Here is a 17,073-nt window from a genome sequence, read left to right on the forward strand (position 1 = left end):
GGAAAGAAATCCAGCGTATATACGTTTTAGTGAAATTGAATGCTACATGCAAACAAACAGCAAACATAACGATGGAGATGACTCATGACTCATAAATCACAAAACCGCAAACAGAAGAATCGAAATACCCGCTCCATATCACAATCACACCATGAAAGCCACCCCAAGAACTATCGCAACCCACATTCCCTCCAACCTCACGGAGCCCGCAGAAGAAGCTTCAGCGGGCAAGTCCTTGTTATCACCACTGTCACTATCACCACCGCCGGCGCCATCATCACCGCCACCCTTCGTCTTATCAGTCTTAGGCGATGCCCCTTTAGCTTTGGCCGGCGCCGGTGCCGGTGCCTTAGCCGGAAGCACTAGGTCAAGAGGTAGAAGCACCTTGTCGACCTGGTACACGGCGAGCTTGTTGTCGGTGTAGACGGTGCCGGTGACGGAGGCGTTGACGGCGCCGGTGGCCATGCTGACCTGGCTGCCGCCGACGGTGGTAACGTTGAGCTGGAGGCGGAGGGGGTCATCGCCGGCCTGAGTCTGAACGGGGTTGGTGAGGGTGTCGAAGTTTGAAATGGAAATGAAGGAGGAGAGGGTGTGGAACTGAAGAAGTTCCACTTTTTGTCTGTCGCTGAGGGAGTTTAAGAATCCAGCTTTGAGTTTTGAGAAGGCAGAGTCCTCTGGGGCGAAGAGGGTTAACCCTCCTGAGCCTGAGGTTAGAAGCTGTGAATTGAGTTGGTTTATGAGTTGTGTGGTTCTGAGGAGCCTTATGAGGACGGAGAATCTCTTTGCTTTTCGAAGGATTTGGACTATGTCAATGGAGGGTGCTTTTGGGACTGTGGGAGTGGGGGCCCCACTTGGTGTCACGGGTACTAAGGGCACTGTGTTGAACCCTGGTGATGGAGCAGTGGCTGGAGGAGAGGGTGGTGAGAACGCTGGTGCTTGTTGTTGTGGTCGTGGTGGTGATGAAACTGGGGCTTGAACTGGTGAGAGTTGAGCTGAAGTGATGTGGAAGAAGGTGAGTGTTAGAGCCAGTAGAATTGAGGCTGAGATAAGAGATTGTTGTTGTGTCTTCATTTTGGTGTTCAAGTGAGAGGTAGGATGCTTTGAGGGTGCTGCTACTTGTGTTGCTGTGATCAGTGTGAGGAAAGAGGTGGAAGAGGTTGCCCTTTTATTGAGGTTGGGAGTGTGATTTGTGTTTAGGTGTAGGGTTTAGTTAGAAAAGAAAGGTATGTTGCAACTTTTTTTTATAGTAAGTGGGAAATCTGCTTTACCTATCATGGGACATGGAAAGGTGGTGCATCGTGTTTGATTAGTTGTTGTGTGCAGTGATAGAGCAGTTGGAGTCCGAGGTGCACTAGAATGTGTCCATGTATGGAACTATTTTGTCCCTGGGGATATTGGTGTGTGATCTGTTTAGAGGTTGAGTTATTCCATCCATCAGGAGTAAAGGAAACCAAATTATTTGATCCTCAAGTGCTATATCTGTCAGTTTTGGTAATAGGGACTTTGGAGCTAAGAATCACACCTGAAAGTTAAAACCTACCATACTTTCATGTGTACCTACAACTCTCCATATCTGCATGAACACAATGCTTGAAGACATTTTATTCAGCTTGAGATATTTTATTCAACAGAATTAATTTGGGTTTTATTTGTTTAGATATCTAATTTTAAAACAGTGAATTGACACTTAAAATTTCTCTCAATTTTTTTTTTCATGTCACATCGATCACTAATTATATTACTCACTTATCTTTCCTGTTTTTCCATTTCTCTCAAGGTGTTTATATACGAAGAGTGTTTAAAAATCTTTTTCCAATTCATTTTAATAGAATTGATTTTAAATTGTTAAAAAATGTTGAAAATAATTGATTCTCCGTTGTTTGTCTGATAATTGGTTTTGGTTTATGGTAACTTCCGATAATCATTTTAACAAAAAATGATATCTTAATGTTTTATTAATTTAGTAGGCATATTTAATTTATACATAAAAGGTATAATGATCTTTAGATTTTCTGAAAAGACAACAAAGTGAAAGTAAACGTACTCACATCTTGAACAAAGCGTAAACAAAAAATTAAATATGTGAAAACTTAAAGCTTTGCCTGTTTTGGACAATCTGATGCACAATTTATATTCAGATAATCAGTTATGCTTGTTTATAATCGATTTTTTTTTTGACGTATGGGAAATCAATAAATATGTGAAAACATAAACCCTAAACAAGAATCGTGGTATATAAATCCAATTAGCCTTGAGAGAGAGTACTAGAAATTATGGTTAATTATATATATAGACAAAAGAAAAAGTAAATATGAGAATAAACTTTTTAAAGAAAATAATGTTTTAAAATTGTCTTATACAAAGTAAATTGGGTATATAATTATCTTTCATATTTATAAGAAGAATTTTACCATTTATGATTTTATTTGACTCGATCATAATTATTTTTACATGTTATTTAGAAAAAAAGTAAACATGAAGATAAACAATCTAAAGAAAATAATTGGTGCAATTAATTATATATTTTAAAATACTTGAAATAAAAAATATGTTGTTATTCATATGTTATCTATAGAACTTAATTAATGATTTAGACTTCAACTCTTATCATACAATTGTATTAAATATTTAGAAAAAAAAAGTTTTGTAACCTATATAACGATATATTCTGCTTGGACATGATTAGATATGGTAGAGGATATATTTAGGGGGGTGTATTGGTTTAGGATTTCGTAGGATTTTAAAAGACTTTTTTTGAGTAAAAAAGTCCATTGATATTCAATCAGGATTTTATGTCACTTAAAAATAATCCAGTGGTATTCAATCTGGATTTTTAGGATTTTTTAAAGAGTCCATTAAAATTCACTGGTATTCATTTGAGATTTTTTACAACTTAAAAACAATCCATTGGTATTCAAAAATTTAAGGATTTTAAAGGATTGTTGTGTGAGAGGGATTTTGAAAGACTTTCTAGTGTTATCTATAAATACCAGATTCATAAAACAATCCCATCCAAACCCATCGGATTTTGAAGGATTGTTTGAAATGATTTTTCAAGTGTTTTAAGAATTTTCAAGTGAGTTTTTCATCTTTTTTTTTCTATGCTCCTGTCTTCTCCATTTTTTCTCTACTAATAATACTACACTATTGTTCATTGCTCATATATAATACTATTCTCATACCATTCTCCTATTTTGTGAAACTCTAATATGTAAATGATAGTGTCATTGACTTGTTTTATTTTTCTGTTCGTTCTCTTTAATTGACTTACTTTATTTTATTCTATGTAGTTGAATTTGTTCCTTTATATAACACAAAAAAATACTTGAAATTTTAACTTTTAAGTGGTAATTTTTTTTATGACACACGTTAAGAAAAGAAAAAGGTGAAAGATGAAATTGATATCATAATCTCAACAATATATATATATATATATATATATATATATATATATATATATATATATAAGATGAATTTGTTAGGATTTTTGTGAGTAGAATGAGATAAAAATGGATCTTAGTAGGGGGAAGAACCCTCTTAGCATAAAAATTGCGAATTCTCTCTTTCCCTTGAATTTGTTACTCTTATCCCTCCTCCTTTTATGACTCAACAATTATTTTATTTTTTTTACTATGAATTTTTCTTTTTTATTTTTATATTATGAAATTAAGATTTTTTATATTTTAAAAAAAGAAAATTAACATAAGACATTGCAATATCTAATTTTTTAGGGTTTAGGATTTATGTCTTCATTAACTTATTTTTTAAAAAAGAAAATATTGTTAAAATATTTGTTAGAATAATTTATATTTATAAATATCGTTAAAAATTATCATATATATATATATATATATATATATATTCTCTATATTTAAATACTTCTGTTTATATAAAAAAAATTATATATCTAAATATTTTTTCAGTATCGAATATACTAATTTTTTTATATAAAAAATTATCTTATGTTTCTATATTTTCGTTTTTACATTTTTTTTATAATAACTGAGGTATTTGATCCATTTGGATAGCAAAAATATATTCGATCTTGTATGATGGTGTGCTTCTAAAAATAATAATATAATTTTATTGATTTTGTCTATTATCCGTAATTATTTATATAACTATTTTTTAACATATATTGTTTTAGTAATTCAAATGGGAGATTCACAAGGAAATAATAAAGAAAAATGAAAAGAGAAAGAAAACTATGAAGCTTGGATTAAGGATGATTCCGATGAATTGTTACAATTGATAGTGGATGCTATAAAAAGATGATAGAATATTATAGAGAATTATTATTATTATTTATCTAGACATTATTTTTTTTTATTTATTATTTTTATCTTTGACTCTTTTTAAATTTGAATGTATAATTTTTTTTAAATCTTATCAAATGTCAAAACTCCACAAAATCCCACAGAATCCATTAAAATCCTAATTTAAAAGTCTTGCAGAATCCATTAAAATCCTGATTTTAAGTCTCGTAGAATCTTGCAAAATCTTAAAAGTCATGAAAATCCTGCAAAGTCTTTTAAAATCCGCAGGATTTTTTTTAACTAAAAAAGTCCTTTAAAATCCTAATCCAATACACCCCCCTTAGTTTCACCAAAATATGCAGAACATCTAGCACTTGAAATATAGAGTTTACATTCACAATTTCAGGGTCAGCACATGAAGAATATCTATTCTTACAAAGAAAGCGAATCACACGCACAACAAACTCTAATGTAAAACTGTCTTATAATAAGAAATGTTCCTGCAAACTTACTATATCTTATACATAAAATGCCAGAACAGTTGAGCACAATCTTTAATTTGAGTTCATTCGAACCGAAGCTTGTTTCCTTTGCTGGAGTGCGCACACGGGTTTCCATCGTTTATAGGCAAGTGCAATTTGGAAAAGCAATACGGCACAAGCAAGTCCAGCAGTGAAAAAATGGATCCAATTGGACATGAAGTCAAAGATCAATATGGAACCGGAAGCAAAAGCCAAAAACATGAGTGCAATGGACCCAAATAGTGTCCCATTTCCAAACATCAAGTTTGTTTGCCGCGAGAGCACAGACTCTTGTTTTGGTTCCCAACTTGAAGGAAGAATAACCGAAGCATAGTAGGACATAGATGCAGTACCTAAGCATGTTCCAGATGCAATTGATATAAAAAATAGCATATACCATATTTTCTTCCCAAAAATAGGAGTTTCTGTACTATCAGCATCCTTAACGGGAATGGTCATGGCTGCGGTGATCCCTAGGGTGATAACAAGAGTTGCTACCAATATTAAAGTGTTTGCCGTATCTTTCACTTCAGGTTCTGATTCTTTGTGCAACTCTTTGTGTGACTCATAGAATAATTCTTTAGGAGTCAAACCATATTTGTTTCTCATTCTTTTCATGGACCCTGGAACTATTTTCTCCACTTCCTGTTTCGTTAATATTCAAAACTTAATTATAGGGACTATAATATAAAGTAAATAAAATTATAGAGACTAAAAAATATTTTAATCTATTTTTTTTTTTATCATAAAAATGGATAAGGGAGCCTAGAAAAATAAAAAGGTAGTAAAGAGAAAAACAATATTATTCTTGCTGAAAAATGCTAATCGATCGAGTGGATATATATACCTGAAACCATCTCTCCTCACTACGCATTAGAACATAGTTTGTTGAAAATCCGAATCTTTTTTCATCAGGTGCCAACTTTCCAGCTAAGTGAAGAACATTGTTACCCTCAAAATCAATCAATTGCATCATAAAATTCTTGGAAGCCCCCTTGCATAATATTAGTCGGTATACAGTTTCCTGTCGATATAGAATAGCAGTGTGAAGTAAGCTTCTTTGCTCTGTGGAATCCACTTCAAATAGCAAATCTGGATGGTACATAAAAAGACTTTCTAGAATCCTAATGTTTCCTGATTTTGCTGCATCGAACAAAGCTTTTGACAATTGTGCAGAGTTGAGAGTCTCTTTTTCTTCCATTCCCTTGAACAACCAACGTATAATATCTCCATGGCCAATAGTTTCCTTGCACAAGGCTGCCATTGAGTTTAAATAAATAGTCTTGTACAATTCAAGGTACACACGTTGGATTACTTGGATATAGTGTAAATATATATACTTATTTCGTCTTCTATCATATTTGGGCCTCATTTTTTACCTTTTTTTTCCCACCAGATTATTATATATTACATGTATCACTTTAGTTATTTTTTTCCTCTTCATATATTTTTACATGGTCTTAATTAAGTTTAAATTTTATTGTTCTCATTGTAATTCTTATGATAAAATAAAAAAATCCGCTAGTATTTTCCTTAGTTAATATCTAGATGGTAGCTAGATTTATATCGTGTTTGATACACTAAAATCACATAGTTATATTTTATGCATGAATTTGTTTGGATGCATTAAGTACATACAATTAAAAAAAAAATTAAAGCGAAACTCCATGTTAAATAAAAAATAAATTTTCTACTTTGTGATAGTGTTGAGTGAATGTTTTTTTTAGATATTATTTTCTGCTAATGTGCAATTAAAAAAAAAATAATTTTCAAACTGTCATTGCAACATGTTAAAATCTATTGTAAATGAACTATCACTATTTTGAAAAAAGATAACACATTTTATGATTGTCTTTTATGCCAATTATTGTTTTAATGACATAGTGAATATTTTTTATGTTAATTATTTTAACTGACATAAAAAATACTTTACATTAACATAATAACTTTATAACACACAATTCGTTCTTTTGATTTTTCAACGCTCTCCTCTTCTTATCTCTTTCCTTCTCTTTATATGACACATCTTTCCCTTCCTCCTCTCCGTACATCCAACTACAACTAGATTACTTTTACTTGTTGCTTTCATTTCATTTTATTTTATTTGCATTTTTCAAATTTTCAATATGTTGAATGTTGCTAGTTTTGTTGTTTAGGGAAGTTCTAAGGATGACAAAGGGAGCATAGAAGATCATAAAGGAGCGGGTGGGTAAGAACGTTTTGTAGTTATGTATTTTATTTTTTCTTTGTAACATTTTATCTGGTTTAGGAAGAACTCTCACCCTCCATTGCTTTTTTTGGGAAAGCATTTTTCAAATCTACAAAACCTTGAAGTGTTTAACCACCTTAGAGAAGAACACGTTAACTATTGGGCAACACTGACAATAACGATGGATACGAAGTAAAAAGGATGAAACAGTAAATAAAATGTATTAATATTTGGGCACTAGGGTGCCACTCATATTTACAAAGAGAAAGTTTTGACTTATAATGGTGTAAATAATCTACATGCTCAATGATTAGATCAGAATAATATGTTCCAACTTCCATATTCTTGATGAGTCCGTTTTACACATAAGCCCATATGAAAACAAGACTTGTTGGGTGTAACAAAAATTTAAAAATAAGATTACTCTTTATGTTAGTAATTCATATAATCATATAGAAAATTAATTTTTTTATGTTAGTTCTTTGAACGACATAGAAATTTAAAATTTCCTATGTTGTTTGCATTTATTATGAGTTTAAAATCATCATTAAAAAAATCACTTTTAACCATTATAAACAGTGTCATTTTATAAGATAACAATGAACATCGTATATTATCATTTTCATCATCATCTATCTTGTATACCCAGTCTATTTAAAGCACATCCATTCAAATATATAAGTTTTTACTTTGTCATTTTTTTCTTTCTACAATTCTTTTTTTAATGTTCTTACGAAAATTGCTACTAATTGAAGAAAACTATAAAGGTTTAAATCCATTTTAGTGAACAAAATTTTTTATCTTTTAAATTTTACGAATGTGTAATTTTGGAATCTATTTTTTTTATTGCTAATTCAATGTCTCTAATTTTTAAATTAAGTAATATCAATCCATTACAAAAATATTATCCAAAATTAAATAGAAAATATTGACGTGCAATATGAATAATACCACCTGAGAGTTATTTAGTTATATCGACTTCTAGAAAGGAACAACATTATTTTTTTTACAACAAGTATGTTATGTTTTTTTTATTTCAATTAAAATTTATAAATTATAATATTTTTATTTTTAATATTAGTATTTTCTTATAAATAGGTCCTAAGAGATCTTTATCAATCACTACAAGCAAACCAAATGAATTTTACATTACAAAATTAATTCAAAATCTTAATGTATGAGATTTGTGAGTCTTTCTTATTTATATATTGCTCAACTTGTCCATTTCTATTCCACATGGAACTTATTTATACACTCCAACAATTTTTCGCTCAAGTGTGAATTTCTTCTACATATATTTGTTTTTAAGTAGGAGTTTTTTTTTCATCAACAAATATTGATTGATATTCCATAAAACTAATTAGTCATTAATTATTGTCAATATGTTCTTAGTCAAACCTAACTTAATTATTGTCAATACGCTCTTAGTCAAACCTAACTTAAGTATTGACATAATGATGCTACAAGGGTATCCAATATCATATCCTGTTATGACCAACGTGATCAAGTGTGTGGGTAACTTGCCAAGGGGTCATAGGTATTATATTAAATGGGGGTAATGTGTGTTGTGGTAACTTGATGTGGAGGATATGTTTGAGGCTATATCAATTATATTAGGCACACCAAATCTTGTATAAGGGTTTTTGGTACCTTGGTACCAACATCATATATATAAGTTTCTTTGTCGTTCAAAAAAAAAACCTAACTTAATTATGTTAGTTAAAAATGCATGACCTAAGTCTAGTCTTTCTACCTATTATTAGCCTTTTCTAAAAATTTACCTGACATACATGATTTATAAATCTATTAAAGGATTTATTTTGTAATAATTTAATATGAAGATAAAAGTGAAATATTAGATTTTGTGGTAATTAAATCCAAATGATTTATATGCATTTAAAAATATAATTAAATGTATGCTTTTGATGCATGGTCACGAATTTAATATAATAATAATAATAAATAAATAAAATATTATTTTATTTAAATAACTAGACCGGCTTGTTAGACTTGAAAGACTTTTTAAATAACACAAAAGTTCAATTTTTTAAGTAAATAAACTTTGATAAAAACTTTAACATGATCCATTGTCCTACTAGTCTAAGTCTCGTGTAGGTTATTAGTTCACTATCTGATATATATGGAGGAGTCTAATTAATCTATTTAAATCTCCAAATTATAGAAAGAAGATTGAGGAATGAGAGAAAAACCAAATTCATAAGGATCACGAAAACTCACAAAATTGAGCAAGCATTTGCAAAGTTGTCAATCCCTCTTCGTTTTCTACAGCAACCAATTTTGGATAGCGATCCAACAATTTTGATGTCACAGCTGTCGTGCCCAGAATAAAATGAAGAAAAGCATGCATAAATCATTAGGCAAGAGAAATTAAACTTACACGCTAAAGAAACGTGCTTCAGCTACATGCTGTTAGCTTATCCGGAGAAAAGTGAAAGTACAAAAAATCAACATAATGAGGACCCAATTTAGTGGGAAAAAAAACCATTTCGTCACTAATTTTATTAGAATTTACATATGATTAAATTATTTAGCCACTAATCTTATTCTTTCTTGTACTTATTGTAATGCACAAGAATGTGGATCAACTTACTATAAATTTTGTTGGTGATGGTCATGAAAAATAGCTTCACAATGTCTTGGAAGGGTAGAATATAGTGTAGGTCATCTGTAGCTTGAAATAAAAATTCTGTCATGGGAATATGCCCTGCAGAAGATGCTAATTGAATTGGCAGCATATCATTGTGCCCTCTCATACATAACAACTTTGGATTCTTGCCAAACAGTATTTCAGCTATTTTTACGTTTCCAGAAATCGCAGCCAAAGAAAAGGCTGTGTTGCCATCTGCCATGCAAATTTCGATATCTTGCATGTTCATACAATTCACCAAGTTTTCAACAAAACTTGTTTGATCCATGCTAACTGCAACGTGAAGGGCTGTATTTCCACGAGCAGTCAGTGGAATTAGAAACCAATCAGGATTGATTTCGAAATAGGATGAAGCCTTAATCCAATCTCCTGAAGCAGCTGACATATATATTTGCCTTTTTTGAATTCCTGCCCATACAATCAGATATATCTATTATTTACCTAAAATAATTTCATTTCCTAAACTAGTTTATAAGGAATTTTTTTTATGTCTGATAATCATTATTCTTGATAAATTTTTAAAATCTTGATTTCTATGAATAATAAATTGAGTTTGGTTAATCATAAATATTTTTTCAAATAAACAATGTTTTCTTCAAAAGTCATTTTATAAATAATAAACTAAATGAAAAAAACTAGCCTATTCAACTTTAAAATCTGAAAAGTAAAAACAATCCTTATAAACTTTTTTCATTTTTTCCGGTTAATTTATGTGAAATTCCTCTTTACTCGTAAATTATTATTATTTTTTGCCTACAAGCATAAGTTTATTTATTTAATTTATATTTTTTTAAATAAAAAACAATAACAAAAAACAAATAATAAAACAACTATAACTATCTTTTACTTTCAAAACTTACAAATTGCAAATTTGAGAAGGGTTAAGCAAAATCATCAAAATTTCACCATTATTTTATAATATAAAATTATGATTTTTAAGAAATAAATTTAAATATTAAATAATATATATATATGTGTACATATATATAGTTTTTATCAAATAAATAATTATATCATTTTATATTTATCAACTAGCTTATGATCTAACTTTATAAAAATGAATTCAATTAAAATTTCTTTTTCTATATTATAGGCTGTTGTTTTAGTAATTGATTTTGTAATTATTTAACTAAAAGGATTGTTATTAGTTATTCCGTTAATTATAACTATTAGCTGAAGTTTAGGGTGAAGTTAGTGTCACCTATGTATCGATCATTCAATGGATCATAAATGTGACATTCACATTTATATATCAATTTTTGAGGGTATCAATTTTTTACCTCCTAATTTATATATCTTTTAAACTTGTAATTAATTTATATGAATTTCAATTAATTTATATATAAGGCAGCTTATATATCCATTACTATTAGTAATTAACTTGTTCAAATGGTTGTGACTAAAAAAGAATTAATTTTGAGATATAAGAATAGAAAATAAACATTTAAAAAACTTACTGTCTAGATCCAAAGAAGAGCTTCCCGGTTTCAGAGTCAGTGGTTGTAGACGGTCTGCTCCAGCCACTACAATACCCAGCCTACTAGACTCTGTAGATCAGAATTTAAACATAAGTGGTGCTAGGCGGGGCAAAAACAGAAACAAATAATAATAATAAAAGTTGGAAAATAAATAAAGAAACAGCCAAAAAAATAATTGCAAAGTGATTTTTTTGTTCATACCACTATTGAAATTTAATTGTGATGTAAGTTATTGTGATTTTTCCCTTACATAGTTTTTCTGTTAACCTTTCGTTTTGTTTACTAAGTCCTATCTCATTTATTTTTAATAGTGAAGTTGAATTTTGATTTATTTATTTAATTTTAATATAAGTCAAAAATTAAAAAAAAATCGATTTTGATTTTGGTTCTCAAATCGTACAACAGATTGTACTTATATTAATTTTAAATTAATAATTATCATATTATATTAATTTAAACTTTTAATAGTAGTATTAGGTGATTTAAAATGTATTCTTTTAAGAGGTTTGAAATAAAATTATAAGATTGAATTAAAATTTCAATTCATTTTTTTTAAGATGATATTAAAATATATTAAAGTTTATTCTACCAAATACTTTGTTGAGCTTTTCAGTTGACTATCAGATCATTATCAGATACTTCACATATGTCTAGTGCTGCATGAGGTTTGTAATACATAATTTTTATTGCTCAATTAGTAATAAGTATTAAACTAATTTATAATGTTTTATACTTTATAATTGAGGTCCACCGTTTATTTTTAGGTTACGTGCATAAATAATCGAACTGCATGTTAATTAATTATATATTTAGTTCGAATAACTTTTCTATCAAAAATCAAACTAAACCACGATGCAAATACTTCTAACTTCTAAGTGTGACTATGAGTATCTTGCTACCTATCATGTTTGCGCTCACACTCCCATGTGTGGTGTACAAAAATACACATGAAATTTTATCATAACAAAGATGAATTAAATTGCACTGCTATAACTTTATAACCAAATATTAATTTTTAATATTTTTATTATATAATTTAATCTCAAAATCAACCATTAAATTGAAAGATGTTGCCTCATAAATCATATTTACAAAACCTTATATTAATTTAAAATCATTTAATACTTAGTAATTAATGTACATTATTTAAAATCGCTGTATGTATTTTTAAATACATAATAAGAACTCTTTAAGCATATATATATATATATCATGGTTGTTGAAAAAAAGTAGTTCTTATAAATTTCCCGATCCTACTATATTTATTTAGATTCATTACACCTACTATTTGCTATTAATTTTTTTATTATCAATATTATAATTATTTATGCCAATTTTTAAAGTAAATTACTCAGTTTAAAAGATAAGCAGAAGTTTCTCCATTTTGGGGAAAATATGTTTAATAGTTATGTGTGGTTGGAAATGCAATAAAAACATAAAAAAAAATGAAACACCTCCAATCAATAAAAGATGCTAAAACTATAAGTAACTGCTTCAAGACAGACGTGAAAAGTGATGTTAAATTTAGCCCCAAACGCATGTCCAAAGACTCCAAAGATGCATGTTGTAAAAAGAAAACAAAAATCAAACCCATATCTGTCTATAGGCATGAAATATACAAAACTAAAGTACACATTCATATTAATGATGTCATTAATAATTTAATATTAAACCTGCAGCTGGCAAGGTCATTGCATCTGAGTCCGACATAGCTCTGGTTGTTATGGCGGAAAATTCCTCGATTGCTGGTTGTGATGATATTGTTTTTGTTATGAAAAGGAAACAGAAACACTGGTTGTGATTATTTATATAGTGATTTCTTCTTCCATTTAGAGCAAAACACGCAAGTAAAGAAAAAAGGAAGAACCGTACAAGACAAGCACTTAAAGTGACATATAAAAGAAAAGTATCGCTACACAATGCACTCAAAGAATTAGATAAAGAATTAAATATTATTATATTTATAATATGATAAATATTTTTTATATTATAAATATACAGTTTGGACTTTGGAGTGAACGAGTGAGTCTTACTCTCTCATGTCATTCTTAATAGCACTACTACAAAAATTTCATTCTTTTTTTCTCTTGTAAGGGAGGGATAAACATCGATCTCAGCGATTAGGACACAGTCTTTACTTGATACTTTCGAGCTTGATGGTTGGTAGATCTGCGCAACACAATATTCCACCATCCACCCCCATCAAGATACACCACTTTCCCATCGCCAATATTCCAATCCAGCATGTTTTGCACTTGGCCCTGGGAGGCTGGGACTGATCGATATAGATACCTTTCCAAAAGTAGGAGTCAGATGAGTCCACATCAACTTTCCCACAATGGTATTTACAACGCACAATCTGGAGTCTGGACCCAAAGATCAAATCTTCTTACATACAACAAGAGATACACAAAAACTTGTTTATATATCAAGGAAACACAAAGATTTCAACAGTATACGGTGCGAAACAGAGAGAGTGAGTATGGGACGAATGAATTGTAGTCAATCTGATATGCGTGCATTTAATGATTTCATTGAGAAGATGGAAGTTGAGGATCTACCGATTGTAGGGAGACGGTTTTCTTGGTACAAGACAAATGGTACAGTAAGGAGCAGGCTAGACAGGATTTTGGTCTCCAGGGAATGGTTCTTAGCATGGCCAGGTAGTATACAAATGATCATGGATAGATGCATTTCAGATCACTGTCCAATTAAACTACAAGTTTCAAATTCAGACTGGGGACCGAAACCTTTTCGCTCGCTCGATCACTGGTTTCAAGACCCTTCTTTCAAAAAATTTGTTGTTGATACATGGAAGGAATTGTGTGTTCATGGATGGGGGGCCTATGTATTGAAAGAGAAACTTAAACTTCTCAAACAAAAGTTAAGAGAATGGAATTCTGTCAAGTTCGAGGATCCAGTGTCGTCACAGAAAAGGATTGTGAATATTCTTAGTAGTCTGGATAAGAAGGAAGAGGAAACAGGATTGAATGAAACTGAACGGTCGGATCGACTAGAACTTCAAAATAAGTTTTGGGAGGTGGCTATTAGAAATGAATCGATTCTAGCTCAAAAATCAAGGGTTTCGTGGCTCAAGGAGGGAGACATGAATACTAAGTTTTTTCACTTAATGATCAACTGGAGAAGGAGAAAGAATGAACTGAAGGGGTTATTTATAAATGGGGTGTGGTCAGATGAAACCATGGTGGTCAAAGACCATGTAAGACAATTTTTCAAACAAAGATTCCAAGAACAGTACCAACATAGACCTGTACTAGATGGTGTCCGTTTCAAGGTCATATCCTCAGAACAAAATAACTTGCTTATTGCTCCTTTCACGGAAGTGGAGATTAAGTCAGCAGTATGGGAATGTGGTAGTTCCAAGTGTCCAGGTCCTGATGGTTTTAGTTTTAGATTCATAAAGGAATTCTGGGATACATTGAGTGGGGATATCTGTCGTTTTATCAGAGAATTTCACAATAATGGAAAATTACCCAGGGGATCAAACTCTACATTCATCACTCTAATCCCAAAGAGAAATGATCCTCAATGCCTCAGTCATTATAGGCCTATTTCTCTAGTAGGTTGTATGTACAAGATATTATCAAAGGTCCTTGCAAATAGATTGAAGTGTGTCTTGCCAAGTGTTATTGATGAGAGGCAAAGTGCCTTTATTGGGGGTAGAAATATTCTTCATAGTGCATTGGTTGTAAATGAAGTTGTGGATGAGGCTAAAAGATTTAATAAACCAACTATATTTTTTAAAGTGGATTATGAAAAGGCATATGATTCAGTGTGTTGGACATATCTTCTGTATATGCTAAGACGTCTTGGTTTCAATACCCTTTGGATTAGTTGGATAAGTGAATGTCTCATGTCATCCAGAGTATCTGTACTTGTGAATGGTAGTCCTTCAGAGGAATTCGGTGTCAAAAAGGGGCTTAAACAAGGTGATCCATTGTCTCCATTCCTTTTCACAATTGTAGCTGAAGGATTAACGGGAATGATGAGGGAAGCAGTTAGTCAAAAGAGATTTTGTGATGTGAAAGTTGGATCTCAACAGGTTCCTATCAGTATTATCCAATATGCTGATGATACCATGTTTATTGGTGAGGCTAAATTAGAGAATGTAATGGCAATTAAAAGTATGATGAGATGCTTTGAGATGGTTTCAGGTTTGAAAGTCAACTTTTGTAAGAGCAAGTTCGGAGCTATGGGAATCGATTCTACTATGGAGGAAGGTTTTGCCCAATTATTGAATTGCTCACTTCTATCCTTTCCTTTTACATATCTTGGGATTCCCATTGGTGCCAATCCAAGAAAGTTTGAGACATGGAGACCTATTGTTATCAAAATTCAAAAAAAGTTATCTTCTTGGAAGTGCAAGGTCTTATCAATGGCAGGTAGACTGTGCTTAATTAACTCGGTCTTAACTTCCCTACCATTATTATTTCTTTCCTTCTTCAGAATGCCTGTTAAGGTCAGCAAACAAATCGTTCGTCTACAAAGAAACTTTTTATGGGGTTGTAAGGAAGATCAAAGAAAAATCTGCTGGATAAGCTGGGATAGGATCACTTTACCAAAGAAGATGGGGGGATTGGGAGTTAAAAATATTACCAGGTTTAATATGGCTTTGCTAGCAAAGTGGAGGTGGTCAATTTTTCATCAAAGACATTCATTATGGGCTAGGGTATTATATTCGAGATATGGAGGTGGCACAAATCTTTGTGCTCAAAGTAGTTCTCGAAGTGATTCCATATGGTGGAGGGATCTTCTTTTGGTATGCGGTGGTATAGAACAAGACAATTGGTTTGAAAGGCAACTTAAGTGGAAAATTGGTTCAGGATCTAGAGTTAGATTTTGGCTAGATAGTTGGATGGGAACAGTCTGCCTAGCAAAGGTTTTTCCGAGGTTATTCAACATTTCTGAGAAGCAAAATAGTCTTGTTCAGGATATGGGTTCTTGGACGAATAACAGTTGGACTTGGAAGCTACATTGGAGACGAGAAAGGTTTGAATGGGAGAAATCATTGGAGCAACAATTATTGCAACAACTTACAGAGTATAGTCTTAGGCCGGAACAGGATGATTCATGGGGGTGGCAGAGTGAACCGTCTGGAAGTTATACAGTAAGGTATGCTTATCATGCTATCACCTCTGAAACTATAGCAGGATCTTATAATGATGTACCTAATTGTATCTGGTCGATCCCAGCACCACCAAAAGCCAAAATTTTTGTGTGGCGAATGATGAGTAGGGGTCTCCCGACGGTGGATAATCTGGCTAGGAGGAGAATTGTCCTCTCAGATAATGATGCATTATGTGTATTTTGTAAGAAGGATATTGAATCTGATTATCATTTGTTCTGTACCTGCCCGGTGGTGGACAAGGTATGGAAAGTTTGTCTCAATTGGATTAGCTGTCCTGCCCCCCTACCTAGCAACATTTTGGATCATTTCAACTTCATTCCTGGACCAATTCAACACTACGAACAGGTTGTATATTGGCGTTCCATATGGTTGGCAACTACTTGGACAGTGTGGAGGACAAGGAATCGTTACAGGTTCAATGATAATAGCTTCTCTTTTGAAAGATTGGTGAACGAGATTCAGGTTTACAGTTGGAGGTGGCTGTCATCATTTGCAAAGACATTCCGGTATACTTTTTCACAATGGTGCTATAATCCTGGTTTATGCATGTCTAGGTATATTCACTAAAATAATCTACATGTTTGGTATGTAGTTTCCTTGACATAATTATTCCTTTCACGAGACTGGTATGTTTGGTTATGTTGTATATTATTTTATTTCTCTTTTGGTACCACTGGTACCTTTTTAATGAAAATTTTCTTAGCCGTTCAAAAAAAAAATCAAGGAAACACAAATAATAAACATCATTTTAATTATAAGTTCTTTAACGTTCAAAGTACACTTAAATTTTAA

At 31.4% G+C, this 17,073-nt stretch overlaps 3 protein-coding genes across 3 annotated transcripts; all 3 read right to left on the reverse strand.

Moving 5' to 3' along the window:
• LOC109812721 (uncharacterized) lies at positions 1-1,128 on the reverse strand. Its single transcript, XM_020376751.3, has one exon. It carries the CDS (start codon positions 1,069-1,071, stop codon positions 145-147), a length of 927 nt encoding a protein of 308 aa, XP_020232340.2. The 5' UTR covers positions 1,072-1,128; the 3' UTR covers positions 1-144.
• A 3,485-nt stretch (positions 1,129-4,613) lies between these two features.
• Positions 4,614-11,181, reverse strand: LOC145952896 (uncharacterized). Its single transcript, XM_083066004.1, has 4 exons — positions 11,112-11,181; positions 9,225-10,062; positions 5,625-6,034; positions 4,614-5,422 (listed from the first exon to the last, which is right to left on the reverse strand). The coding sequence occupies exons 2-4, from the start codon at positions 9,352-9,354 to the stop codon at positions 4,811-4,813; spliced, it is 1,152 nt and encodes a 383-aa protein (XP_082922130.1). The 5' UTR covers positions 9,355-10,062; positions 11,112-11,181; the 3' UTR covers positions 4,614-4,810.
• LOC145955931 (uncharacterized) lies at positions 9,548-12,842 on the reverse strand. Its single transcript, XM_083071462.1, has 3 exons — positions 12,806-12,842; positions 11,112-11,201; positions 9,548-10,062 (listed from the first exon to the last, which is right to left on the reverse strand). The coding sequence occupies exons 1-3, from the start codon at positions 12,840-12,842 to the stop codon at positions 9,548-9,550; spliced, it is 642 nt and encodes a 213-aa protein (XP_082927588.1).
• Positions 12,843-17,073: the final 4,231 nt, after the last annotated feature.

Source organism: Cajanus cajan, chromosome 1 (assembly GCF_000230855.2).
Source record: "Cajanus cajan strain Asha chromosome 1, NIPB_CcT2T_4, whole genome shotgun sequence".
NCBI classification, from domain to species: Eukaryota; Viridiplantae; Streptophyta; class Magnoliopsida; order Fabales; family Fabaceae; genus Cajanus; species Cajanus cajan.